Source organism: Aspergillus sclerotioniger (genome assembly GCF_003184525.1).
Source record: "Aspergillus sclerotioniger CBS 115572 chromosome Unknown BO94scaffold_7, whole genome shotgun sequence".
NCBI classification, from domain to species: domain Eukaryota; kingdom Fungi; phylum Ascomycota; class Eurotiomycetes; order Eurotiales; family Aspergillaceae; genus Aspergillus; species Aspergillus sclerotioniger.
Window position 1 is genome coordinate 89,124 of NW_020290997.1, and position 24,487 is coordinate 113,610.

The following is a 24,487-nucleotide window of genomic DNA, read 5'->3' on the forward strand; positions in this document are numbered from 1 at the left end:
TGATGAGTGGTTTGTAGATGCTTATGAGGATATGAAATGCACGTTAGTGGGCTGTCGAGGGGTATAAACCTGCTTGTTTACCCTTTCCCCAGTATAGTAACTACTCTCTCATTTGCAGATAAACCTCCCGACATTACTGCAATATTAGAGAGACATCTGAAGCAAGAAATGGAAATGATGAAACCAGGCGATATTCTGTATTGAATTCGGAAAGATCCAATCATACCTATCGAGCTGACAGCGCTGATGGACCGTGCGTCTTGGCCATCTGGGATACCCTCATAGGAAGTGAGCCGGGCCTTGCCGCATAACAACTGCCCGGTTAGCTCAATCGGTAGAGCGTGTGGCTTTTATAAAATGCACACCTCAAGGTTGCGAGTTCGAGCCTCGCATCGGGCGAGTTTCTTTTTTACCCGCTTTCCCCCTTTTTTCGGGGTTTCGGGTCCCGTCACAATTTGATGAGGCATGTTACTCTTTTCTCGATGCCCGGAATATTTTGGCTTATATGTGGGCCTACTGATGGTATCAATGATACGAAGACACCATACAGTCCTGGGGAGCGGTTGCCTGCAACGGGCAGTTGCTGTTTTGGGCGCGCGCGGAGGCGCTTGCTGTAAAGAGCCACAGACAGCAAGCCGATCCTCTTGTAATAATCATCCTACTACTATCTCACGTGATCAGAATAATCATCAATTTCATCGCATTTGAAGCCAATAAGCCCTTACGCGTAGAGACGATAACATCATAGAACTTCCCAGCTAGACCAAAAGAGATACCTCTTGGTTAGTGGACTAATTCTAAGGTGAATAGGTTCAGGAGCTGGCACATGATTGCCTAAATGTGGAATAGCTTCATAGCGAATAGGGTTGATTAACTAGCAGCTCCGATTTAGGCTTCCGCCTGGTAGCAGTGAAGGACCGGAGCCATGCCCCACCACCACGTAGTTTTAACGACATTTGCAAGAATATCAGATCTCTTCTGTTCATTTGCACGCACTACCTTCTTGAGTCTCACCAATGATACTTTCCTATCTGAACGAAGCCGGCAAGAGACGATCATTACTCTAGCTTCAAAACGGAACCCTACCGGGTCGGGCATATGTCCCGTGTTGAGCTCTTACTTCCCACAGACACAGCAGACGGATGACTCTTAACCCCCGCAACACTCCGTTCGACCAGCAAGATGGGTCTCTCCAGACAGGCGTAACGTCTGTTCGGAGAAAAGCGATCGCATTCACAACCATCACTGCGCGATCTTTTCGACTTGGTATAGAAGGTCCAGAACGATGCCAGGCAGGCAACCATGATGGCTACTCCCACAGTTAGCTAATCTGGCCACGTCTTGTTACATGCACATATGACTCACCGACACAGATCTCAATGGCATTCCACATGGCGAGCCATGCTGGGTTCAAGATGCCGGTACCTGATACGCTGAGTAACAACCGGACCAGCGCGATGATGATAATAAACGCGGTCAATAAACTGATTCCAATCAATGCCAGCTTTCTCGACAGGTTTATCTGAACCCTCCACATGACGTTTCCGGAAAGGAGGATAACTGCGATATGGCATCAGGTCAGCTCGGGTTGCATCATCAGAAAGCTGAAGCAGGGCACACGTACTGGCTGCATCCGATATAATGTCCATAGCGGTCGCGACCTTCAGACTCACACGTTCATACCAAATTGCATGAGCATTCTGGCAAACCGCTATACATCTCATGGTTAGCACCAGGGCGAGCCGGTGACGAGGGAAATTATGAAGACAGACCGATACTGTCCTTCAGCGAACTCATCAAACACGAATAGTCCAAGACGCCCATGACCCCTCCGTAGCAGGCTATGACGAATACAAGAGCCGCCCACCAGAGGATACGCTGCGCACGATAGCGATTCCCCAATTTCCGGAAGAAGAACACGAAGGATAGTTTGATCAGCCACAAGGCAAGAAAAGAAATCAGATAACCTGCGAGCTGTCCTCGAAGATATCGCTTTTCGACCCATGCAATGTTGCCTGGAATGTCTGAGATATCGAGGGTGGATTCACCCAGAGCCATCATTGGGAACATTTGCTTGTAGATGGCGGACCAGAGTATCGCATTACTCAGATACAATAGCCAAGCAGCCAGCACTAAGATGTCAGTCGCGCTCAGGCTTCGATTGAGATGATATTGGAGCGAGAGCCGGATGAAGACGAAGAAGGAGGAGATGGTCAGACAGACCCAGAGGACGGTCTGGATAGATCGTGAGCTGGGCGAGACGCTCAGAGGAGCAAAACCAGGGAAGGAAGCCTACCACAAACGTGACCTCGTTGATATGGTTATTCGCCATGGTGACCAAGTTTCAAGACAGTTGAATATGCCAACACACTTGTAGGGTCTGGGCAATGGAATAAAGGAAGAGGTTGCCAGATACCCACCTCATGGTCAACATGGCCCGTTCCGCATGTACCTTCGATTTACATGCATCTGCATCTGCACCGGCCGAGGGGGGGACGGGGGGGACGAGAGGCTGGACAAGCAGCAACAAGCACTGTCATATCGTCACACTTGTTGAGAGTTGGCGCCTGCTGCAGGTAAGCAGGCTGACTGCAGGCTTTCCGTTGCATCTCATCTCCACTGTACACCTCTATCCCGGCTTCGAAAATTACGGTTTACGACCGGCGGGACGGTATCGTTCGTACTGCGGCGATATTCGGCAGCGCCATGCTTGCCCTCAAACCATCAGTTGGCTGATCGGCGCGAGTCAGCCGGCAAGGAAGGCGCTTTTTGGGTGGTGTAGGTGATACAAAAGAGATGATTGCACTTCCTTGAAATAAAGACTCTCACCCTTCAAGAATGCTGTCTTTCGGACATTGTCTCTTGATTTCTCCTTTCATCACCCCAGACCCAGAATGCCTCTTAACCCTCTCTCGTCAATTGGGCTTCAAACCGCCGTTGTGGTGACAACGATTGGGTTTACCTCGGCTCATTCGGCCCTGAGGCCCGGTGCTCTGCTTCTCGCTGGAATTTGCACTGGCCACTGTATCTCCACGGCCATTGATTACTTCATTCGCTCGCCCTGGGCTAGCCTCGCGGGAGGTTACTCCGTGATGCTCCTCCTCCATTTTGTCGATATCGGGCTCCTCACACGATGGGAATTTCCTCCGACCAACCGCCGCGACAAGATTGCCGCCGAGTCGTCGCGTGAGCATTCGCAGGGGGTATCAATCCCGTCATGGGCGGACCGACTACGTTTTGGCATTTCGGCTTCAATAAATGCGCGATGCATCGGGACACCCGATCAAGTCCGCAACATTTATCCGTCGCACCATCAAGGTCGAGCCGCCTTCCTTTATCGAACGGCTGGGTTCGCGATCCTCAGCTACGTATTCCTCGACTTTTTCGGAATCATGGAAGATCCGGAAATAGGAAATCGCTTCCTTGTCGCATCTCGAGTACCAATATTCCGGCGCTTGTCTGAACTTACTGCGGAGGAGGTGATCATTCGAATCTTGTTCACTGCCTCAACTGCGGTTGCGCTTGTGAGTATTCAGGGAGGTATCTACAACCTTTTTGCATTTACAAGTGTACTCTCCGGATTCAGTGAGCCACAAGAGTGGCCTTCTTTCTACGGATCACTATCGGATGCTTATAGTTTGCGAAGGGTATGGAGGTAAGTTCATCTGGAACATTTTCTGCTTCTAGCCATAAGTGAAATTAAACTGACCGTGTCTATAGTCGCGTCTGGCACCAGTGCAATACCCACAAGTTTCGCGCCATTGCCCGATATCTGACCCGGGATGTCCTTGGCTTCTCCTCGGGAACCCTAAAAGGTCAATATGCACAGGTCCTGACGGTATTCGCAGTATCGTCTGTCATGCATCTTCTTATTGATCTATCGGCGGGCGTATCAATCTCGAAATCCGGGGCCTTGCAATTCTTCGGCACACAAGCATTGGGCATCGTTGTGGAGGACTTGGTCAGCCGGATGTATTCTGCACTACGAGGCCTTTCCCCCAATCGATCGGTTTCTAAGGGGGAACGGTTCCTAGGGTTCCTCTGGGTGGGCGGTTTCCTGGTCTGGTCGCTGCCCTCATATATTTATCCACTGTTGTATCGGACTAACATGGGCGAAAATGATTGTGTGGTACCGGTGAGCATCATAGGATCTTTGCTGTGATTACGCGGATTCCTCATCCATCACTGTCAGTTCAGGCGTGGGCTTACGCGCAGTCCATGGCGGGAGTCAAGAAGGTTGGAAATGCAATGGATGATGGGAGACCCTGTTAACTGCGGATCAGCACTCCAAACACATCCAGCAGACGATTCATATTACGCAGACAACGCGGTGAATACGGGCTGATAGACGGTTGGATAAACCGCATCAGGATGGGTACGAAGATGTTCAATGAGGGTGGGTGGGAAGTAGAAGCGCTTGCCTGCTCCCTTACTGTGCAATACTATTCTTAGGTCGGGTTCCGGAGGTTGACTAAATAAGCAAAAAAAAAGCCAAGAGGCTAGATATATGAGGGGTACAACATTAAAACTAGGTACACTGTTTCCCAAACAATTCAGTTAGGAACGGCCTCGAAAAGCGCATTGGAACCAACGCCCTGAAAATCCGATCGCCACACCTTGACTACCTTGAATCCGGCCTGATCTAAGAGCTGAAGCCACTGCTTTTCCGTCCGTTCCAGGGCGCCATAAATCTCCATAATGATATCCATGGAGGCGGAGAAGCCTGAAACACCTGATTCCGGTAGTACATTCTCATTGATCAAGAGCACTGAATCGGCAGCCATGGCCTCACGGACACGAGCGAGAGCCTGCAGAGCCTGTTTATCAGGCCAGTCATGCAAGACCGTGCGCAAGTAATACGCTTTGGCGCCCCGGACAGGCTGTGGGTCAAACATGTTATAACCAATGGCTTCGATGCCCTCGAGAAGAGGCTCCGTAATATCTTCAATGATCTTGGGGAGATCCTGCACAATCAGCCGCTCGTTATCTCGGGATGCTTACGCTTGAAGCCTGAAATGTCATGGCCCTTACCACCCCCGATGTCCACCAGGAGCACGCGATCTGCGTCACTGCTCGCCACAAGATTCTCCTTCCACGGGTAGTAGTCGTACCACTGTACCCCCTCCAGGGAACGATTGCCAATTTCCATCACCACGTTGAAGGCGTGCAGCTCCTCTGGGTTGTGTTGTAACCATTCAAAGTGGTGCTCCTTGGTGCCCATGGCGAACTGGAAGGGAGTATCATATGCGTCTTGTGGGTTCTGGTATCCCCTTGCTTTGAGATATTCATGCGAGTAAACGGATGCCTTCATGTCGGAATAGCTGAAATGCTTGCTCTCGTTAGCCTGCGCTCAACGATCCTTAGAAGCACCCAGGAGGGAGGGGACACGTACAAATGTTTGATAACCTCACTGGGTGGGCTGCTGGAAGCAAACATCATTGCCAGCGACAGAGGCTTGTATTTCTCAACTCCTGTCTCTTCGAACACATAATTTGCGCACAGGAGACGCACGATACGCACTATGAAGGTGAATGGTTAGTAAGGCTGGTGTAACTCTGTTCAGGGAAATGGGGAGTCGCAAAGACAAACGAAAATAAAAAAATATAAAGAAAAAGGAAAAAGGAAGAAACGTAAAAGACGAAACTCACCAAGGAGGCCCTTGTCGCCCTTTGTCTTCTCGTCCAGCTCGGCGGCAGTCATTTCAGCACCGTTCACGCCGGCGAAAGCATCGAAAATGCCCATACCCATGGCACTCGGATGGCAACCAGGCCATGGTGCTGCGAAGAGGGGAAGAACGCTCGTTCAGCATCGAAGAGGAGGAGGGCCGGGGGAAGTTTAGGGGAGGGGGGAAGACGCCTGGGTTCCAGGATAAAGAGGTAGGGAGTTACTCACCGCAACGCAGAAATTCCGGATAGTCAGAAGGGGCGGTGCCACAGCCACGCGAAGTTTGTCAATCGCGTCTAGGAGCTGGTACTGAGTTGCCTCGGGAATATCATCTGCAGGAGAAAGCTCGGCCAGAGCCGTGTTCACGGCCAAGGTCAGTTGGGATACGATTTCAGTGATTGGGGAGAAGATAGATTGGGAACTTGGATAAGATGATGGGTGGAGGGTAGGTTTAGGTGACCATGAAGGCTGGCCGACCCAACGGTCTTATATGGTGTAGTCCACGTGACCAGCCGCCGGCGGTTGTCCTGGATAGGCAGGATATCTCCGGACCATACTCACTACCTAGTAGGGACTCTCCAGTTTCTCCTGTCAGCACGAAGATATCGAAGGACCCAACATCACAAGCCCTTCACTGACACTAACGAGTTCCCAGTATACGAGGATCTATACGAAGACTTTTGAGTCTTATCGTCGGCTGGAATGATTCAGCGGCTCTCCGTCTGTATCAGGAGAGTCCCTACATGAAAGTCTTCTGGGAAGATTACGAGGTGTGACTGATAGTCCTTCTTTGTGGCAGCCCAGTCCAGCAGTCTAGAGGCTCTCTGGGTTTTATTAAAGATTTATTTGGCAAGTATGATGATATATCCCGAGCTGCTGAACCAGTACCTGCGCCGGTGGCGCTTTTCACCCATCCATGAGGCATGTGCTGCGGCACACTGGGAACTAATGCTCTGGTTGCTAGAGCAGGAATCGCGGATCATATTTTAGGCAGTCACCCAACTTACTAAGTAGAGGACGGTCGTTTCTTGTATGTTAACACATGTTTGATGTAGAATCGAAAGAATCATTGAATAGTACTATATTGGTAGCAATGTAATCTATGCCTGGCAGCTCAAATGGCCTCTTCTATTCGAGCTTCTAAGCCCCTATGCTAGCCATAATAATACGTGGACTGTCTAGCCAGCCTTAGCACGGGACCTACTGGTCAGTTCTTTGTTTGGAAAACCGAAAACTTGTATGCTGGTATTACCGCGCGTTACACCAACGCGCATAACTGCAGGCTTGTCGATGATTGGCCTCCTGCGTTCCGATGATCGACATGCCACTCAAGCCTTCCTTCCGGTTTAAGGAAGACATGCATCATCCTGCCGGGGATTTTGATAGGGAGCTGCAGCCACATTGGCTTGGTTCCTGCCACACCATTATGATCATGTGCAGCCTGGACCACCTGATTGTATAGTAAAAGCTTGTTATTTTGAATCATACTGAATCCTTGCTCTTTGAATAACTTCCTTCTAGTATGGTATAGAGTATCACGCGTTTACAAAGTAAGTTCAGCATAGTCTGCAAGGCTTGTATAGCCTGCGTGGTCTAAACAGTTTAAGACGGCTTTCTATAGCTTGCGTAATCTGTGTAGCTTGGTGTGACTTGTAGAGTCTGCGTGGTCTACATGGTTTAATATTACTTTATGTAGCTTGCGTAATCTGTCTATCTTGCGTAATCTGCGTAGCTTGGTGTGACTTATATAGTCACGTAGTGTGGTTTGGTATGTATGGTTTTGTATGATCTGTATCTGGGCGTGAATAGTCTCAGGCAATAATAATTCTACAAGCGGTGAGGTTTCTGCAGAGTAACACAAGCGGTCTAGTCTACATGTGATAGAGATGCTGTGGTAGCGGCAGGTACCATCGGTCACTGTCTGTCTTTGTGTCGGATACATCCTTGTGATCTTCCTGATTGCACTTTGCTTCCACCCCATTCTCCATGACAGTCTGCCATAGATTGTCTCCCTGATTCTTTCACAACACTAACAGTTTCTCCCATCACAAAGATGTCCAGTCAGCCAACACAGCCCTCTCCTGGTAAAGACAACACCGTTCAAACCGAGTGTCTGGCTGACCCTGTCCACATACCATCAAGCCAATGGCGACTGGCAATTATCACCGTGTCATTGTGCTGTGGAACCTTCCTTGTTGCCCTTGACACTACGATTCTCAGTGTCGCCGTGCCCAGTATTTCCACAAGCTTCCAGGCTTTTGGCGATGTTGGTTGGTATGGGTCCGCCTATCTTCTCACAGTCACGGCCTTTCAACCCGCCTTTGGTAACATCTTCTAGCTGTTCAACGCTAAAACGACATACCTGGTTGCCGCGGTGCTTCTCGAAGGTATATCAATGCAGCCAGACAAGGATCTCTTGTACCCCCATGTATACGCTGGCTGACTCTAGCAGTGGGATCGGTGATATGCGCTGCCGGCCCCAGTTCCGCGGCCTTCATCTGCGGTCGAGCGATCACCGGGGTTGGTGCTGCTGGATTATACCAAGGCGCACTCAGTATTTTCGGGCTCACTGTTTCATTGGAACAACGACCGATGTACCTGGCGATAGTGCTCAGTGTCTTTGGGATTACCGCATGTCTGGGGCCACCACTCGGCGGAATTCTCACACAACATGCCACCTGGCGTTGGTGTTTCTGGATGTAAGGAACCCCACAGAGAAGCTCAGACATTGATCGCAATATGGCTGACCAGACCTACGCGCGACAGCAACCTTCCCATTGGGGCAGTAGCATTTGTCCTTATCGTATGCTTTCTGAAGCTTCAGCCCCCGCGCGCCAGGATGACACAGCCCATTCTCATGCGCATCCGGACTTTGGATATTCCCGGCATTGTCTTGATCATCGGCTCGGTGTGTTGCTTGATTCTGGCAATGCAGTTCGGCACCAGCTCCGGTTACTAGCGCTCATCTAGGGTTATCGGTCTCTTTATTGGTGCTGCACTGCTCTTGGGTGCGTTTTTCCTCTCCCAGTGGTACCAAGGGGAGCGTAGTACGATCCCTCTTCGCGTTGCCCGTCAGCGCTCGGTCCTGATGGGGGTTTGCTTTTCGTTCTTCTTGGAGATCAGTGTTTACGTGGTAGGTATCCTTGACTCGAGTTGAGAAGAATGTCTGGATTTCTAACATCCTTGGATGCTACCAGACACTTTATTACATTCCATTCTACTTCCAGTCCGCACAACTAGTCTCGCCAACTGTCAGTGGTGTCCGCGGGATCCCACTAGGTGTTTCACAGATCGTGGCCGTTGTTCTCACTGGAGCAGTGGTCTCCATGACAGGACATTACGTGAGTTCATGTCTTACCCACTTCATTACCCTTGACTCATGTGGATATCAGGTTCCGTTCATGGTCCTGGGTCAGATTGTTTCTATTGTTGGAACGGTTTGCCTGACCAGGCTCGAGGTCGGCACACCAACCGCGCAGTGGGCGACGTTCCTCGTGATTGCCGGCGTGGGACATGGCATGGGTCTGCAGATGCCATTTACAGCTACTCAAGTTGTTCTGAGGTGAGGCTTTAATGTTATCATTCCCTTTGCGAAGGATCTATTTAACACCACTGAAACTCTTTCAGCGAAGATGATCTTTCTATTGGCAATGGTGAGTACTCCCTTCTGGACCTTTCTTTGTCGCACTGACTGACAACCTGCAGCAATAACATTATTCTTCTCCCAGCTTGGCGCGTAAGCAATACCCTACAACTAGGCAACCCCACTCATGAACTAACCCTTAGATTTTCAGGGCTGTGGCTATCGCCCCGGGGGAAAACATCTTTCACACCAGCATCGCCCACCATGTCCAAGCATCCCATCTCTCCGTCTCCGCCGCGACGGTCATCGCCGCCGGGCCAACCAAGTTACAGTCCCTCACCACAGACGCGACAACCCTCCACAAACTACAGGATGCGTATGCCTACGGAACCAGAATGATCATGTACTTTTCTCTGGCGGCGTCCTGTGCCGCAGTACCATTTGCTTTGGGCATGGAGTGGCGCAATGTGAAGAAGGAGGCAGAGAAGAGGAGCGCGAAGAAAGCAGCGGAGGAGGCAATCATCGATAAAGAAGAACCCGCAAAGAAGTGAAGAGTAACGATAGCACTCACTGTGTGTAGAATTCTCAGTTAATCTCTTTCTCTGTCCCTCTTTCTTTCCTTTGAAGTTGAAAATGGTGTGTTGCACATCGTGTCACACATTCCGTGGATCAAGCCTTCACTATCCCTTGATTCTTCCTGAAATCCGACCCCTACATGGTCACTAGCAATGTCTTTACATTCATTGTAGATCCCAAACAAGCTTCTTCCAGTTCGTTTCGTATCATGTTGCGTGCGGAACAAATGTTCCCCGCTTCCTCAGGCCGCTGTTACACATCCCCTGCAACGGCTTCCCGGGTAATTTATCCCCTCGTGGGAAATCGACCCCGTTTTGCAAATCTTACCACCCAACTGTAATGGGTATTGACCTAGATTTTGGTAATTCGGACAATTTCCCTCACCAGGCCCCTCGCTCTACTGTTATGGCATGCCTACCATACCTGTCTGACAAGCGTTACTCAACATCAGTCGCGCATTGGAGGGAGAGGGCCGAGCAATATCCACCTTGCTGCCCGTTTGACATGGCTGTAGCAGAGATGAAGACCATTTGCAAATACTAGAAAATAATTTCGAGCCTTGTTGGTGAGGTACAAAGCGCAGGTTCTGACGTGCATCCGGCTGACATGCGTAATGCTAACAGCTTGCATAGAGAATCAAACACAAGTACACTATGTTAGGGTTTGAGCATAACGATGTGCCATATTTGGCTTATGCCTCCACCCCGAATACATCGAACCTCTCCGTAAAGAGATCGAGATTAGCCGCAGCATCCTCAGTGCCGAAGACTTCATCGACCATCTACCTTTACTAGATAGTTTCCTACGCGAATCCGCTCGGCAAAATGCACTCGATGCACGTAAGTTCCCCTCTACCCACTCATCACTGAATCTAAATTCATCCCCAACAGTGACAGTCCAGCGCATGGCCCTCGTTCCTTACACATTTTCCGACGGCACACACATCCCAGCAGGAAACCTCATTGCTGTTCCGCAGGCAGCAGTCATGCAAGACCCGCGGTATTATCCCGATCCGACGGAATTCAACCCATACCGCTTCATGCGGTCGACGAGACGGACGGATCCATGAGGGCTTTCCCGAAGTATACAGATGTGCGCTGGAATCATCCGTACTGGGGATCTGCGAAACGGGCTTGGTGAGTTACATTATCTTTTGAGAATAGTTTGCTGATGGTGAATAGTCCCGGGCGATGGTATGTTTCAAGCACGTTTAAACAGATTCTTGCTCGTTTGATTATGGAGTATGATGTAAAGTTGGCGGATCCTGATGCAGCACGGAGCTTTGTGTGGACGACGGCGATTGTGCCGCGCAGGAGTGCGATGGTGATGTTTCGGGAGAGGACATCGCTTGATGAATGTTTGTATGATCTGGGAGATTAGTAGTGTTTATTGTGATATTAGTCCAGTGGGGATTTCGTGCATCAAGAAATGAACACCTGCTGGGAATTTACCGTGGAATGACCTTCCGCGTGGGTACACATAAGTCACTGGCCTCTGGTCTGTGTCAAATGTGAATGCTGATCCCAAGGGTATCTGGTTTAACTAGTTGTATCTGTTGTCTGACCACCCAACCCAGAGCCCTAACACATCTCCCCAATTCCTCTGCACCGAGTAATCACCCCATGCACTTACCATACTCACTAACATAAACTGCATCTACCCTCCGCAAATCAAATTCCACTAAATAGTAAGCTCCCCCTCTTCCCATATGATCCTCAACCAAAGACGTCATACACACCCTCCCCAAGACACTAACCAGACCCTGACCCACAACGGTGTCTCCATAGCTCAAGCCAAGAACACCCATCGCTATAAAGGCATCCACATGGCGCACGTTAAACACGATGCCAAGTAGCCAAGGCTGCAGGGCACAGCACAGCCCCTGCTGGTTTGATCCTTCGTGGGCGGGGATGGGGCTCGTGTTCAGGCCCTGAGGTGATAAATTGACGACGTCGCGTGGGAATGATTCCTTCCGACAAGTCCATGTCATCTTCCTCAACAAGATACCGTAGTGACTGCAGACTTGCCTGTATGTTTCTTTTTCTTGTTATGTATTTGGTGCTTGATTCACTAACTCCATTCTCTTGTTAGGACTATCAATATGACCTCTCCTCAACCAAACACTTACTCTATGGGTCCGGAACTCGAATCCAAACCTCCTGCAAACCAAGGGTATCAGTTACCGACCGAGTTACATTGGGTGAATTGGTCGTGGCGACGGTGTTTGGTTTATTGTGTGATTGGGATGCTTATAGGGGGGCGGTTGGGGCGGTGGTGGGGGTTATTGTGAGGTTTGCGTGATGGTGAGGCAGAGGGGTGGATTTGATGATGATGTTTCTGAAGAGATATCTGGACTTGGTTTGAGTTTGGTGGATTGTTATTATACCCTTGGTTTTTGTTAATTTTTACTATGACTGGATGATGGGGTTAAGCTGAGGAATATTCCTACGATCGCGATCTGCGTATGTGAATAGTGAGGCTTTGAGATCCTATTGGCTGTGTGATTATGATAAAGTGAACCGCAGACGGGGAATATATCCCGTGGAAATGAATGGGAGAAGTCATCACCCATAACCAATCGAATTTAATCCATTTTAAATCTCTCCAGATATTCTATAGTAGGTAATAATTACCCCACAAAGTCCTATGGCTAACATCAGTGACGCAGCATGACGTGCGCATTCCGTAGTAGCCGAATGGAAACTCAATTGCAACCCTACATGGGAGCGAGCCTCTTACGTATCCAGGTACCTAGCTAGTACCTACATATAGCATCACATTTCCACACATACCCAAACACTTTAACCATCAATATAACCCTCACCTCTACCACTCCATCAATAACATGACATGACACAACCCACCACCAACCAACCATGGCCGCAACAACCGACCTCCTCATAATCGGCGCCGGCCCCGCAGGCCTAATGGCCGCATCCTGGGCAACCCAATACCCCAACATGACGACGCGAATCATCGACAAACGGCCCGGTCGAACACCCACGGGACACGCGGACGGACTCCAAAGTCGGAGTTTGGAGATCCTGGAGAGTTTTGGGATGGTGGATGCGATTGTGCAGAAAGGTGTGCGGCATGCGGAGATGTGTTATTGGGTATTTATTTTTACTATCCAATGCTGATTAGTGGAATGTGATATGGGATGCTAATATGGGGTAGGGGAGGAATCAATACACGGGGGGATTGAGAGGGAGAAGAGGAGTCGGGCGAGGGTGGGGGATGGGGAGAGGTTTAATATGGTGTTGTTGAATCAGGGGGTGGTGGAGCAGACGGTTTTGGATTTTTTGAGGAATGGGGGAGGGGGAAAGGTGGAGGTGGAGTATGGGGTTAGGGCTGAGGGGTTGGTGGTGAGGGATGGGGATGAGTATCCGGTTGAGGTTGGGGTGAGGAGAGTTGGGGAGGATGGTATGTATGATGACGATTTTATGGTCGCGGATTGGCTTATTGTGTGGTAGGGGTCAATGGTGAGATGGAGGTCATTCGGGCACGATATATCATCGGGTGTGATGGTGCACATAGCTGGACTCGAGAGCAGCTGAAGGTGCCGGTTCGGGTCTGCTCGGGGGATTCCACTTGGGGGGTTGTTGATATTGTCCCGATTAGTGATTTTCGTGAGTTGCTTGTCGGATGAATGGAGATGACTGACTAATCATGGCATTAGCGGACATTCGTCAATCCTGTGCGATACATTCCGGAGATTATGGAAGCATCATGACTGCGCCTAGGGAGAATCGGCTCGTCCGGTTTTACACGTATCCCAAAGGTGATGGGAAACTCAATGTCGAATGGAGGGATCGGTCGGAGGTCTCTCTCGATGATTTGGTGGATTCCATACGAAACGCGATGAGGCCCTATAAGTTGACGTATAAGCACTGCAATTGGTGGTCGATTTATAAGGTGAGCATATCGAGAAATGCAATGTGGAAGACTGACATGGCGTAGATAGGGCAGCGGTTGGTTGAGACGTACAGACCACACGATAGGTCGGTGTGTCTCTCTGATTCCGGGATAGATGCTGATAGATGCAGGGTTTTCCTGGCTGGTGATGCAGCACATACTCATTCTCCCAAAGCAGGTCAGGGGATGAATGTATCCATGCAGGATACGTATAACCTGGTGTGGAAGATAGGATCAGTCATCACAGGGACAGCTGCCCCAAGGATTCTCGACACATACGATCTGGAACGACGGCCAGTTGGAGAGGAACTGCTGAGGCTGGATACCGAGCTGGTAGAGGCATATGAACAAGACACAACCACCACAGAAGGGGTGGAACGTGTTCGTGGAAAGTACGTGGATTTCATGACGGGGGTGGGAATCGCCTATGGTCCGAATGACCTGATTACTGGCGATGATGGAAATCAATCGATCGCCAGGAATATCGAGGTTGGCGTGCGCCTGGCATCATATCCAGTTGTAGCCCAAGCCGATGGAGTGTGTTTGCAGCTTGCAGGCAGATTCACGAGCAATGGTGCTTGGAGGCTGTTGGTATTCCCTGGCGACTTGCGTCAACCTCACAATCAGAGAAATCTGGATAGCTTTGCCGGCAAGTTCAGCAATCAGCCTCATCTGTCACGATGGCAGAAAGCGCGAGGGTCAGGCCGATGTTGTCCCCTAGAAAGTATCCTGGTGCATTCCAGCCCGAGGACGTCGATCAACCTCTTGGATTTGCCGGATATGTTTCACCCATTCGATGAAATATGGGGCTGGGATTACTCCAGGGTGTTTGCTGACGATGGATCAGAGGGCTGGGATTTAGGCCATGTCTATGACGGATACGGCATTGAAAGAGATACCGGATGTTTGGTTCTCTGTCGTCCTGATCAGCATGTTGCGTGGATAGGTAGCATGGAGGAGGTGGAAACATTAGAACATTTCTTTGCTCGAATATCACAATGATATTAGATTTCTTACATAACATCCCTAGGGCATCATGACTACAACCCCATCGACACTAGACCGCAGAGAGAACCAGCTGATATGGCAATAAGCATCCAGAACAACGTGCTGTACGGAGATGAATATGCGACCGATAAATGCCACTTCATAAATTCAATTGCATAGATGACCAACCTTCATCAGCGCTATGCAGAACCCTGAACCCGAGCTCAACGCTTGGTGGAGTCGGAGCAACCTATCCGCACTTCGGCAAAAAGCCCCTGCCACTCAGCAGCCGCGATCCCAGGCATGGAATGTTCGATTAGCCTTCCGGCCCCGTGAATGGCGTTGGAGCTGCCAGGATGGGCACGGACCCGGTGAGGTAATGATGATGTGTGTAGGTCTGATGTCATGATTGTGCCCATCCCAGTTTATCAAGGGATTATCTGATTGATCAATTCGCGTTTCTGCAGATCGGGTGCATACCATAGCATAGTATTTGCTAACTGCTACATTGGTGTGGTAATTATGTTATGATTGAGTGAGGCTTGTATAACGTATATTCTTTTGTCTGTCTGTATAGAGCTGGCTTTGTCGGATTGTGGGCATTGTTCCTTCTCTCGAACAGTCAAGGAGGTAACATAGATACTATCACTATTGTATCTCGTGCCATACTAGTTACAAAGAAGAGAACAAACTCCACCAGAAACAACAACCATCAGAATGGCCATCTCCCCCTTCCAGCCTCATTCCAAAGAGTCCATAAGAGAAACACCCGTCAACCCCTCCTTTCCAACCCTAGAAAGAACCAATGATCCAGAATGACTTCACCGTAATAAGCACCCCGCATACAATATCCTAAAGCAGACTGTATCCATCAATAAAACTGACATCAATCACTCGCAATGATCATGTCATCCAACCTCAAGATAACAATATAAATACCCTGCTAACACCCCGGTAACCTCACTCTCTCAACTTCTCCCAACTCCCAATCCATAACACAGTCCAACACTTCGAATTGGGGCGACCTGGCCGAAGACATATCTTGGACGAGTGTTTGTTATCAATTTATACCGATTATGTGTAATCTAATGCAGCGCAAAGGCACCCACACCTCCAGTAGCAGCTTCCAGTCTGGAGAATAACGGACCCGAGAAGCAGGTCACAAGGGGGGCAATCGTCTAGTGGCAGTTTCGAACCTGGGGATCGATCCCCAAGCCAGGGAGGCGGGTCGGAAGGGTGGTTCTCGAAGTGGAGATGAGCCAGAGGAGTGATGGATTTGATGATTAAGTGTTTACGGGGTAAATCATGGGGATGAATTTTTAGTTTACCGGATGTGGATGGAAGGGTAATATGAAGTTTGGGTTCAAATCCCGAGCGCTTTTGGTTTGATTGTACGAAGATGGAGGACCAGTGATTGTTCAGATAGTACTGTGTATTAATTAAATTTGCTTTTTGCCTCTGTACCTTCTATCGCCACCGTCAACCAGACCCCAAAGACACCAGGAACACCCCGCATATGCTAGCCACCTGCATCATCCCTGCCATGCCACTGGAAGGTGAAACTTCCCGTCGCGTCATAGATATATATATAGTCCAATAGGAATTGAAGAAGTAGAAAGACGATAAAGAAGAAATAAAAAAAAAGAGAAAAAGAAAAAAGCCCAACTCCACATTACAGACATGGTCGATCATGAAAGCCCACCGTGTACAGAGCATCAACGGATCCAGTCCAAAGAAACACTCCCGGGCAAATAATCAATCAGGGTCTATTCGCTCCTGTTCCACAGGGCCACCCCCCCCAGAGCCCTCAAGGTGCAGGACATCCTGAAACTCAAAGGGCAGTCCATGCTCCTTGTTCGGGCTCCCCGTGCGCGACAGATCGTCTGTCCTCCGATCCCCAGCCGTAGTGGATCTGTGGGAGATCTGCTTCACCATTCGTGCCAGGTGGCGCTTGATGCCATCATCTCCACACTGGGAGTGTCGTAGCAGCTCGTTCTTCAGACTCAAAATCTCTCCCTTCAAGTGATCCACCTCACTTTCCAGTAGAGTATTTTGCCTGGAAACCGTCTCGCATCGACTCTCCAGCTGCTTGGCATGTTCCTTCTTCTTCTTGCGACATTTGTTGGCGGCCACGCGGTTGCGCTCGAGGAAGCGCTCTCGTTTGCGCCGCTCGCGGTCGTCGTGTTGGAAGCCTGGCGAAGCAGGTCGCTGAGAGCTGCCTCGGCGGCTGTGACTGGGGCTGTCGGCGCTGCTGTAACTGGAGATACTGAAGCGGGATTGGGTGCTGCTGATGCTGCCGCGGGAGGTAATTTCGTGCATGGGCGTAGGGATTTGGCTGGGGGCAAAGGTGAAAGTCTGGGCCGTGGAGTACTTTCGATCGTCATCGCTGGGCCGGTGGATGGTCTGACAGGGGGCGATGAAGCTGGCCTCGGAGCTAGCAGTGGAGTCGGTTCGGGGAGCGGGGCAGGCGGGCCAGGTCACCGGTGGCGAGAATGCATTGGCACTGGCATTGCCATTGAACAGCCATGGGTTGTTGTTTTCCTGCAGCATGGGAAGGGAAAGATATTCCGGGGGAATGGTCGTGTCCATGAAGAAAGGAAGGGAGTCGGGCCAGGTCTCGTCGGGGCCAATGATGGCTGGTGGGCCTGACAAGGGACCGCACAGGTTCAGGTTGGCGGACATTTTTACGTCGGCCATGAGTGGAGTATCAATTGGCAGAGGGATCAAAGGGTGTAAAGGAAGGCTCGGACAATTAAGGGCGCAATTGGCGTTGATCCAGCCTGGTATTTATAGTCTGGGGGAACAGAATAGGGGACGCGACAGCGATTGGGGGAAAGCAGGCCGTCCGGTGAATCGCCGTAAGTAAGAGGACTGAGCGGTTGGTCGATAAGGTTAAACCAGTGGGATCCTGGATCGGCAACCTGGCGGGCGTTCGAGACAGTCAGACCGTAGGGATATTATATCCGGCTGGGGAACGAGGGCTGGGGGGGGGAGCATAGTAGGAGCGCGGAAGCGCCTGGGATCCGCTGGGGGCAAGGTGTTGACGTAGCCACCAATTGGCCCGGTAGAAGATCGCGCCTCTCAGAAGCGCCGCCGAGGGGGGAGCAACTGGGAACCGGATTGAAGTGATGGTTGGGTGGAGTCGGGCCCTTCCAGCATGACGTTTCGAGTCGATCAGATCCCGGCTCCCAACTTAATGCTGGCGGGTTCCACGGATGTCCCGGCAGGTACTGACTCGGCGCTGGTGACATCCTCGACCTCGACCGTCTCAACCGATTATTCGTCTTCCAGGTTACACAACACAATGCTTGACGACACGAGGGGAGCGCCTGTTGATGTTGTTTGTTGTTTGTTTACCTTCATCCGACAATGCCTTTTCCGACCGTGGGCGGTTCCATCGAGAACCATCTGTCCAGCCAGACAAGTTGCAATGCGACCGCGATGATGACAAATCCACCATGATGGTCTGACTTTGCCCATCAGGATAATTCGAAGCAAGCTTTGAATGACCTCACACAATCCTCCTGGTCGCCGATTCCGGACGCATCCTCACCCGGAGGGAGCATCAGCTAGGGCACAGATGTGGCCGATACCGCCGCCGTGGGGTCCCGCACATCATTCGGGGGGATAACCTCACCAACGCCACGAACCATCGCTATACAAACTTCATTGTGGTAGTTAATAGGATATCCAGTAGTGTTTCTGGGACTTGCTCCTCCGAGCGACCGTGGGGTCGTTGCCATTGCCATGAGCATCCCGTTCATGTTGAGCAAAGCCGGTCATGGAACGTGATAATGATTGATGAACGGGGCCAGTGTTTGCCTTTGATACTGTGCCGATACAGGCGAGATAATGTGGCTATACCGGCTGGGAATTGACTACTGACCTGCTGTAGACCTCTTTGCCATGACCCCCGTGAAGGATATCGATGAGATGATCAGCTGCACGATAGTATTTCCAATCTTGAGCATGGAATCTCTGCAGGGCCCTGGTAACAAAGGGGCCCTTGTCTCAGTGACGCCGGAAGAGGCAATGACAGGGCTGCCCATCCATGGCCAACGAGTACGTGGAAACATGGCACTTACTGGAAAATTTCAAATACCATGGCGGGAGCGTCTGTGGAAGAGAAGCTTGTTTCAATCTGCTTTCGTCAACTGGCACACACAGGAACACCGAGCAACAGAAAACATGCATCCTAGCATACCATCTATTGTAAATCCACTGGATCCTTCGCACCCTCCTTTTCATCATCGCCAAAGGTGTCCGCATATCGACCAACCATCCAGTCATTGACCGTGATTGGCCCATACTTGGCTTTCTGGCCAGGCCCCCGACAACTCTCCAGGCACTCGACCAGGAAATCGGCATTCCCATCGAAAAAGAACGGGATGCTGTAGCGATCTAGTCCCGACCGGTTAATGACCCGGTGAAGGTTGGAGATGTAGCGATCGTTGGTCCAGCGCATCATCAAATTGCCTGTATTGACCACCACCGCGCCGGGAACCGGCACCACATCCACCCATCCATTGGATGCGCGGTCCCAAACCTGCAATCCCCCGATGGAGTCCTGCAATAAGATGGTGATGGCACCAAAGTCACTGTGTGCCCCAATTCCTAACCCCAAACTTAACTCAGTTTCAAATAGACGAATGCGGAAGAGGGGTATACACACCTCTCTCCAACTCGGACGCATCAGGCGGTTGAGGGGGATAGTGCAGCAAGCGGAGGGTCGCAATAGGCCTATCACAGAACCTATCCAAGGCCTCCGGATCCAGGCCCACCATTTCCGCAATGACAGTCATGAGGTTGACAGCCAGATTCAAGACGGCCCCGTAGTAGCGATCCACCGTGTCTCGGAAGCGCAGCGGGTCTGTCACTTCCGCCGGGTACTTGTTGGGTCCCTGGCCGAATTTGCCTGCCTGGACGTCGGGGTCATCCAACGGGAGATGGCGGCCGAGGAAGAAGCCCTCCTTGAGGTCGCCGTGGGCGCGCTTCTCGAAGTTTTGGGCCCGTAGACGTTCGTATCCGCGGTTGAAGCCGTCATTGTCTGCCTGAAAGCTTAAGGGTGCCATGGTTGGGGAGGTTGCGCGAGGACTCACCCCTATCGTATTTCTCCTTGATCTCCACCGGCAGGGAGAAGAAGTCTCTGGACTGCTCTAGAATGTCGGTTTGGAGGTCGGGGGAGATGCCATGGTTGCGGAGTTGGAAAAAGCCGAGTTCTTCGCACGCGGAGCGGATTTCTTCCACCAGGCGCTGGCGGTCTTGGTTGCTGCCTGCGTGGAAGGCTGCGATGGTGAGTTCATGTCTCACTCGGACGGGTTGTAGTGGATCCTTACGGGTGAAATCAATAACAGGGGGAGCAAGACTCATGCTTCAGATTGATTGATTTGTAGAATAGGAGTCTGATGCTGAAGCAGGATTGAAGGCAAGGCATGGATGGATGAAATCGGTCGCGGATAAGCCTTATCGGTGCGGGGCACCTGATCCTCGAGTCGGGGAGATGAAGGAAGGATGCTTGGGCACGTCTGCAGCACACCGTCTGCTTCTAGAAGATTTCTAGTCATTTTGGCTACAGATAGATCTGATTGGGATCTACACACTCGACGTACTCTAATACGATCATTACAGTCCTCTTCAAGGAGTTCAGATTCTCTTTGACCCTTCTGCCATCTATCTCTGCCAGCTGCCACCCATGGAAGGGCAGCGGATCCAGGTAGCATCCATCAGCCCTAACCGGCCACTGGACCCAGACTTCCCCCGCCCGCCATCCGGAATCTCCGGATTGTGAGGATTTGGTCGGAGGTGAGACGAATATCACAATGGCGGGTGAATGGCCTTCTCTAGCAAATGATCGACCATTGGATACGAGATGCTTGCCATGCAATAATCCCTGTTAACCTTGGACTAATGCGAGTCACAAATCACGCAAGCTCCTGCGCAAGCTTACAGCCCTCCCTCGCAGGTCGGGATTTGAAGCCTAATTGACTTTGAGTGGTCCATGGGTACAAATCCCGCATGAGGCAATTCCGTAGGCTTCCATGCTTGTCGTTTCGAACAGCCTTTCATACGAGTCAGACGTGCCCCCCCGGGTTTTCTTACGTGGAATTACTCCGTTGGAGAGAGTAATCTTAGCGTAAAGGCATTATAATTACATTCTATATACAAAAGATCACTCTCACGGAATAGCCTCAAACACCCGATCCCCCATCTTCGGGGGTTGCAGGAAATCCGAGGGCACTGTCTCGGGCAGCTGGTTCTGCTGCGCCCACTCGCGGATCTCGTCGAAGTTGCGACACTTGTGCTCCGTGTTGAAGTCGACGAATGGCTCGGGGTGGTCGGGGTGAACCCAGACTTGGCCCAGGACTCCGACGTCGACGCTGCACATCAGCTGCTGGCGGAGGATATCGAGACAGTGTGCTGTTTGGATCAGTATCGGTGTCATCAGAGGAGATGAGGGGAAACGTACTGACGTGACGTCGCACGATGAATTCGTTGTTGGAGAAGGCGCCGGTGCCAAGATCATGATAGTAGTCGTAGTTGTAGTAAAGCGACTGGCGCAGCAGGTTCTGGGGGATGTCAGTTGCTGTACATACTTTCCGACTCAATCTGACATACCAAGCAGTGCAGATGGTGCAATCCTTCAACATTGGCAGGATAGCCACCGCCGTATTTCTCGCTGATCTTGACCTGGTCGGCGGCGAGTCCCGATTTCTCGGCTTCCTCGGCTGGGACGCGGATGGCTCGGTCTGTTAGCTGGTTAGCCATGTTGCTTCCACAAGTATAACCCTATAAAAAAGAAGAACCCACAATTAGCACCGATCGATGCCCAGGCTTCATCCACCTCCGGGCTGGCATCCTGGCGGAAGATGTTTTCTTTGAGGAGCGATCCGTTGAATCGTTCGCGGTGATAGTCGAGCCCGACGTGGGAGATGACAGGCGCTGCGATCGCATTAGTTCAATTCGCCGACTGGAGGACGGATTGCTCCCTCCGAGCAAGGTTGAGGTCAGAACATACAATGCTGGGTGACACGCCGCGTACACGCCTCGTCTAAGCCACCTTGGTTGTGGCCGATGAACACACCCACCAGGCACGACAATACGGCAATGAAGAAGACGGCGAGGATGTTCAACCATCGTCCATGACCCGATCTCCAGCTATCCTTGCCATGCGACCAGTGAGGATTTTCCTCGTCCACGAGAAGTCGCTCTCGATCGGTTGAGTCCGACCGCTCCGAGGAATGCATTTTGTCGTCAAAAGAAGTGGTGTTGCGCGAAGAATTCATGACCGCAAGGCTGGCACTTTCAAAGAAAATTGACCTTCACTGGAAATCGGAGGAAACGCGCTCCTCCCCGATGTTTATTGTGGTGTTCCTCTGGACCGGTCAGATGGTGCCATTTGCCTCCGCGAGGTCCGCTGCTAATAATAACCGGCCAAGTGACGGGTGGAACCCCAACCCAATGAGTTGGTGAGACAGGGCTCGTGCAAATGCGGAGAGGCTCATGGTGGCGGTGATGCTATTTGCTCCAACTAAGACATCCGCCGCTTAGCCGCAGCTTTGTCTCATTCAGGCGTCCAATGAAGCCCATTGCAGTGGAGGATCGCCGGCGATCCCCAACACGAGCCCGCTGCCCGCCTGACTGGAGGACTGCTGGAGACGTAGCTGGAGTCTGGACATCTTCCCCGGTCCACCCGAGGTTCCAACTGAGACATGACGGAAAGATGCCTTACTCCCGTCATTAAACCCGGCTTCACCGTCATTTATCCTCTGCACGCTATAATTATCATCCCAGTCATCCCAGTTTAGCCCTCCAGTGGCGGGTCACGATGGGTCTAGGTCAACCTCCAAGCCACTCCATCCCGGAGGGGGAAGTGGGTGCACCATCTCGGAATGGAGGATGCCTGTCCGTGAGGCAGATGAATGTAACACTGGCTACCGGAAGGCCACTGGGTCTCTCGGGGTGTCGCCGTGATTGGACTGTTCTCGTCCTCGGCCACTCAACATCTCGACCGGATGGCACAATCCAAGACTTGGCCAATCATGCCCGCACGCCATGGCTAGATGCCTTCCCAACGATGGAAGACTCTCGCTGACTGCTAATTATGGATTTTGGAGGCCAACTAGGAGGAAGAAGTTATAAATACAGCCTCATCGATCCCCGATCTCGATATGATTCCCAAGCACTTCGAGAACATCGCAGATTATTTCCTAAACTCTAATCCGACCTCTCCATTCAGTTCTTTATAATGCATTCTGTTTCCAAGGGCATTCTGCTCGTGCTGAGCAGTAACCTGCTCGCCGTCTCTGCCCGCCCTCTTGCCACAGAGACCGACTCTGCCCCGGCTACCACCACCACTGCCCCGGCCAACTACGGCAACTACGGTGATTATGGCAACTATGGCAACTATGGTAGCTACGAGGCCTATAAGCGTGACGAGGAGCCTGAGAGCTCCAGCACTGAGTCCACTGCTGCCCCTACCACCACTACCGCAGCTGGCTATGGGAACTACGGTAACTACGGAGATTACGGTAGCTATGGAAGTTACCAGGCTTACAAGCGTGGCGAGGAGCCTGAAAGCTCTAGCACCGAGTCTACCGTAGCTCCCACCACTACCGCTGCGGGCTATGGCAACTATGGCAACTACGGGGACTATGGCAGCTATGGCAGTTACCAAGCCTACAAGCGTGACGATGAGCCTGAGAGCTCCAGCACCGAGACCACTGCTGCCCCTACCACCACCACCACCGCCGCAGGTTACGGCAACTACGGCAACTATGGAGACTACGGTAGTTATGGCAGCTACCAGGCATACAAACGTGGGGAGGAACCAGAGAGCTCTAGTACGGAGTCCACCGCTGCCCCTACTACCACTGCGCCTGCCAGCTACGGAGACTATGGTGACTATGGCAACTACGGCAACTATGGCAGCTACGAGGCCTACAAGCGCGATGGTGAAGAAGATACGACGACCACCAGCTCGGCTCCTGCTACCACGACAACTGCCCCGGCCAGTTATGGCGACTACGGCGACTATGGTAGCTACGGCAACTACCAGGCCTACAAGCGTGATGAGGAGCCCGAGGTGAGCAGCACTGCTTCTGCGACCACTTCGACCGAGACCGCGACCACGACCGCTGCCAACTACGGCAATTACGGTGACTATGGCAACTATGGCAACTATGCCAGCTACGGATCGTACAAGAGGGATGCCGAACCCGAGGAGAGCGAGCCCTCAAGCACCTCTGAGCCTGCCTCGACCACTACCGCCCCTGCTGGATACGGCAACTATGGCAACTATGGAAACTACGGCAAGTACGGGTCGTACGGCAGCTACTAAGATGACGTGGAGGAAATGAGGGGGGGCAGTAGCACGATGTTACACGACCTGGAGGGGCAAAGCCTTACTGAATGGCGGATGAGAGTCTGTCAGATGTGTTGTTCATGTGTACCTATTGCATTTATCTGATTAGAGTAATACAGCGATGATGATTTTCTCAAAGGTGTTCGAAGTGTTCTAGGGCTTCTGTGTATCGGTTAGGGCATCGAGAAACTGAGCCGGTAAAGGAATGCCGTGAGTCGATCATCGGACTCGAGTCAGCGCTGCGATATGACCGGCCGCTTATTGGAAGGGGCGAATCGAAGCGAGAAATCGCTGACCCGCTTCCCCATAATACAGACTTTTGGGCCATCGCTGATCCTCCCGCGACCGATCTGGTCTCGAGTGTTGACCACAATGCCCTTGCTGGAGCTGTTCCCATCATG

General features: G+C 51.4%; 9 protein-coding genes and 1 non-coding gene across 10 annotated transcripts; 5 read left to right on the forward strand and 5 right to left on the reverse strand.

Moving 5' to 3' along the window:
* Positions 1 to 316: 316 nt before the first annotated feature.
* On the forward strand, positions 317 to 399 carry BO94DRAFT_t98. The gene has a single exon. It is a non-coding gene; the product is annotated as a tRNA-Lys (tRNA).
* A 551-nt stretch (positions 400 to 950) lies between these two features.
* BO94DRAFT_615638 (uncharacterized protein) lies at positions 951 to 2,332 on the reverse strand (the record flags this gene model as incomplete). The annotated part of the gene is made up of 5 exons (XM_025616763.1): positions 951 to 1,309; positions 1,366 to 1,560; positions 1,625 to 1,711; positions 1,773 to 2,235; positions 2,297 to 2,332. The coding sequence occupies 5 exons, from the start codon at positions 2,330 to 2,332 to the stop codon at positions 1,083 to 1,085; spliced, it is 1,008 nt and encodes a 335-aa protein (XP_025469744.1). The 3' UTR covers positions 951 to 1,082.
* Positions 2,333 to 2,520: 188 nt separating this feature from the next.
* Positions 2,521 to 4,162, forward strand: BO94DRAFT_615640 (wax synthase family protein; the record flags this gene model as incomplete). Its single annotated transcript, XM_025616764.1, has 2 exons — positions 2,521 to 3,655; positions 3,721 to 4,162. Exons 1-2 carry the CDS (start codon positions 2,895 to 2,897, stop codon positions 4,160 to 4,162), a joined length of 1,203 nt encoding a protein of 400 aa, XP_025469745.1. The 5' UTR covers positions 2,521 to 2,894.
* A 391-nt stretch (positions 4,163 to 4,553) lies between these two features.
* Positions 4,554 to 6,647, reverse strand: BO94DRAFT_564189 (S-adenosyl-L-methionine-dependent methyltransferase; the record flags this gene model as incomplete). The annotated part of the gene is made up of 6 exons (XM_025614400.1): positions 4,554 to 4,987; positions 5,032 to 5,321; positions 5,393 to 5,519; positions 5,649 to 5,777; positions 5,889 to 6,085; positions 6,553 to 6,647. The coding sequence occupies 6 exons, from the start codon at positions 6,645 to 6,647 to the stop codon at positions 4,554 to 4,556; spliced, it is 1,272 nt and encodes a 423-aa protein (XP_025469746.1).
* A 1,070-nt stretch (positions 6,648 to 7,717) lies between these two features.
* BO94DRAFT_554579 (MDR family MFS transporter) lies at positions 7,718 to 9,798 on the forward strand (the record flags this gene model as incomplete). The annotated part of the gene is made up of 10 exons (XM_025613728.1): positions 7,718 to 7,963; positions 8,003 to 8,051; positions 8,117 to 8,363; positions 8,431 to 8,598; positions 8,635 to 8,797; positions 8,862 to 9,005; positions 9,057 to 9,226; positions 9,292 to 9,317; positions 9,370 to 9,400; positions 9,459 to 9,798. 10 exons carry the CDS (start codon positions 7,718 to 7,720, stop codon positions 9,796 to 9,798), a joined length of 1,584 nt encoding a protein of 527 aa, XP_025469747.1.
* Positions 9,799 to 12,648: 2,850 nt separating this feature from the next.
* On the forward strand, positions 12,649 to 14,740 carry BO94DRAFT_564190 (uncharacterized protein; the record flags this gene model as incomplete). The annotated part of the gene is made up of 6 exons (XM_025614401.1): positions 12,649 to 12,936; positions 13,006 to 13,246; positions 13,297 to 13,452; positions 13,503 to 13,738; positions 13,784 to 13,824; positions 13,870 to 14,740. Exons 1-6 carry the CDS (start codon positions 12,700 to 12,702, stop codon positions 14,738 to 14,740), a joined length of 1,782 nt encoding a protein of 593 aa, XP_025469748.1. The 5' UTR covers positions 12,649 to 12,699.
* Positions 14,741 to 16,141: 1,401 nt separating this feature from the next.
* BO94DRAFT_357902 (bZIP transcription factor) lies at positions 16,142 to 17,652 on the reverse strand. The gene has a single exon (XM_025607149.1). It carries the CDS (start codon positions 17,420 to 17,422, stop codon positions 16,481 to 16,483), a length of 942 nt encoding a protein of 313 aa, XP_025469749.1. The 5' UTR covers positions 17,423 to 17,652; the 3' UTR covers positions 16,142 to 16,480.
* Positions 17,653 to 18,932: 1,280 nt separating this feature from the next.
* Positions 18,933 to 20,095, reverse strand: BO94DRAFT_461072 (isopenicillin N synthase family dioxygenase; the record flags this gene model as incomplete). Its single annotated transcript, XM_025607912.1, has 4 exons — positions 18,933 to 19,339; positions 19,398 to 19,772; positions 19,825 to 20,010; positions 20,062 to 20,095. 4 exons carry the CDS (start codon positions 20,093 to 20,095, stop codon positions 18,933 to 18,935), a joined length of 1,002 nt encoding a protein of 333 aa, XP_025469750.1.
* Positions 20,096 to 20,900: 805 nt separating this feature from the next.
* BO94DRAFT_460615 (oxidase ustYa family protein) lies at positions 20,901 to 22,008 on the reverse strand (the record flags this gene model as incomplete). The annotated part of the gene is made up of 5 exons (XM_025607887.1): positions 20,901 to 21,142; positions 21,192 to 21,291; positions 21,341 to 21,471; positions 21,533 to 21,664; positions 21,741 to 22,008. 5 exons carry the CDS (start codon positions 22,006 to 22,008, stop codon positions 20,901 to 20,903), a joined length of 873 nt encoding a protein of 290 aa, XP_025469751.1.
* A 962-nt stretch (positions 22,009 to 22,970) lies between these two features.
* Positions 22,971 to 24,062, forward strand: BO94DRAFT_583233 (uncharacterized protein; the record flags this gene model as incomplete). The annotated part of the gene is made up of 1 exon (XM_025615544.1): positions 22,971 to 24,062. One exon carries the CDS (start codon positions 22,971 to 22,973, stop codon positions 24,060 to 24,062), a length of 1,092 nt encoding a protein of 363 aa, XP_025469752.1.
* Positions 24,063 to 24,487: the final 425 nt, after the last annotated feature.

Excerpts from the sequence above, each read along its gene's own strand:
- BO94DRAFT_357902 (XM_025607149.1), bottom strand. The coding sequence starts at position 17,422 with ATGGCCGACGTAAAAATGTCCGCCAACCTGAACCTGTGCGGTCCCTTG.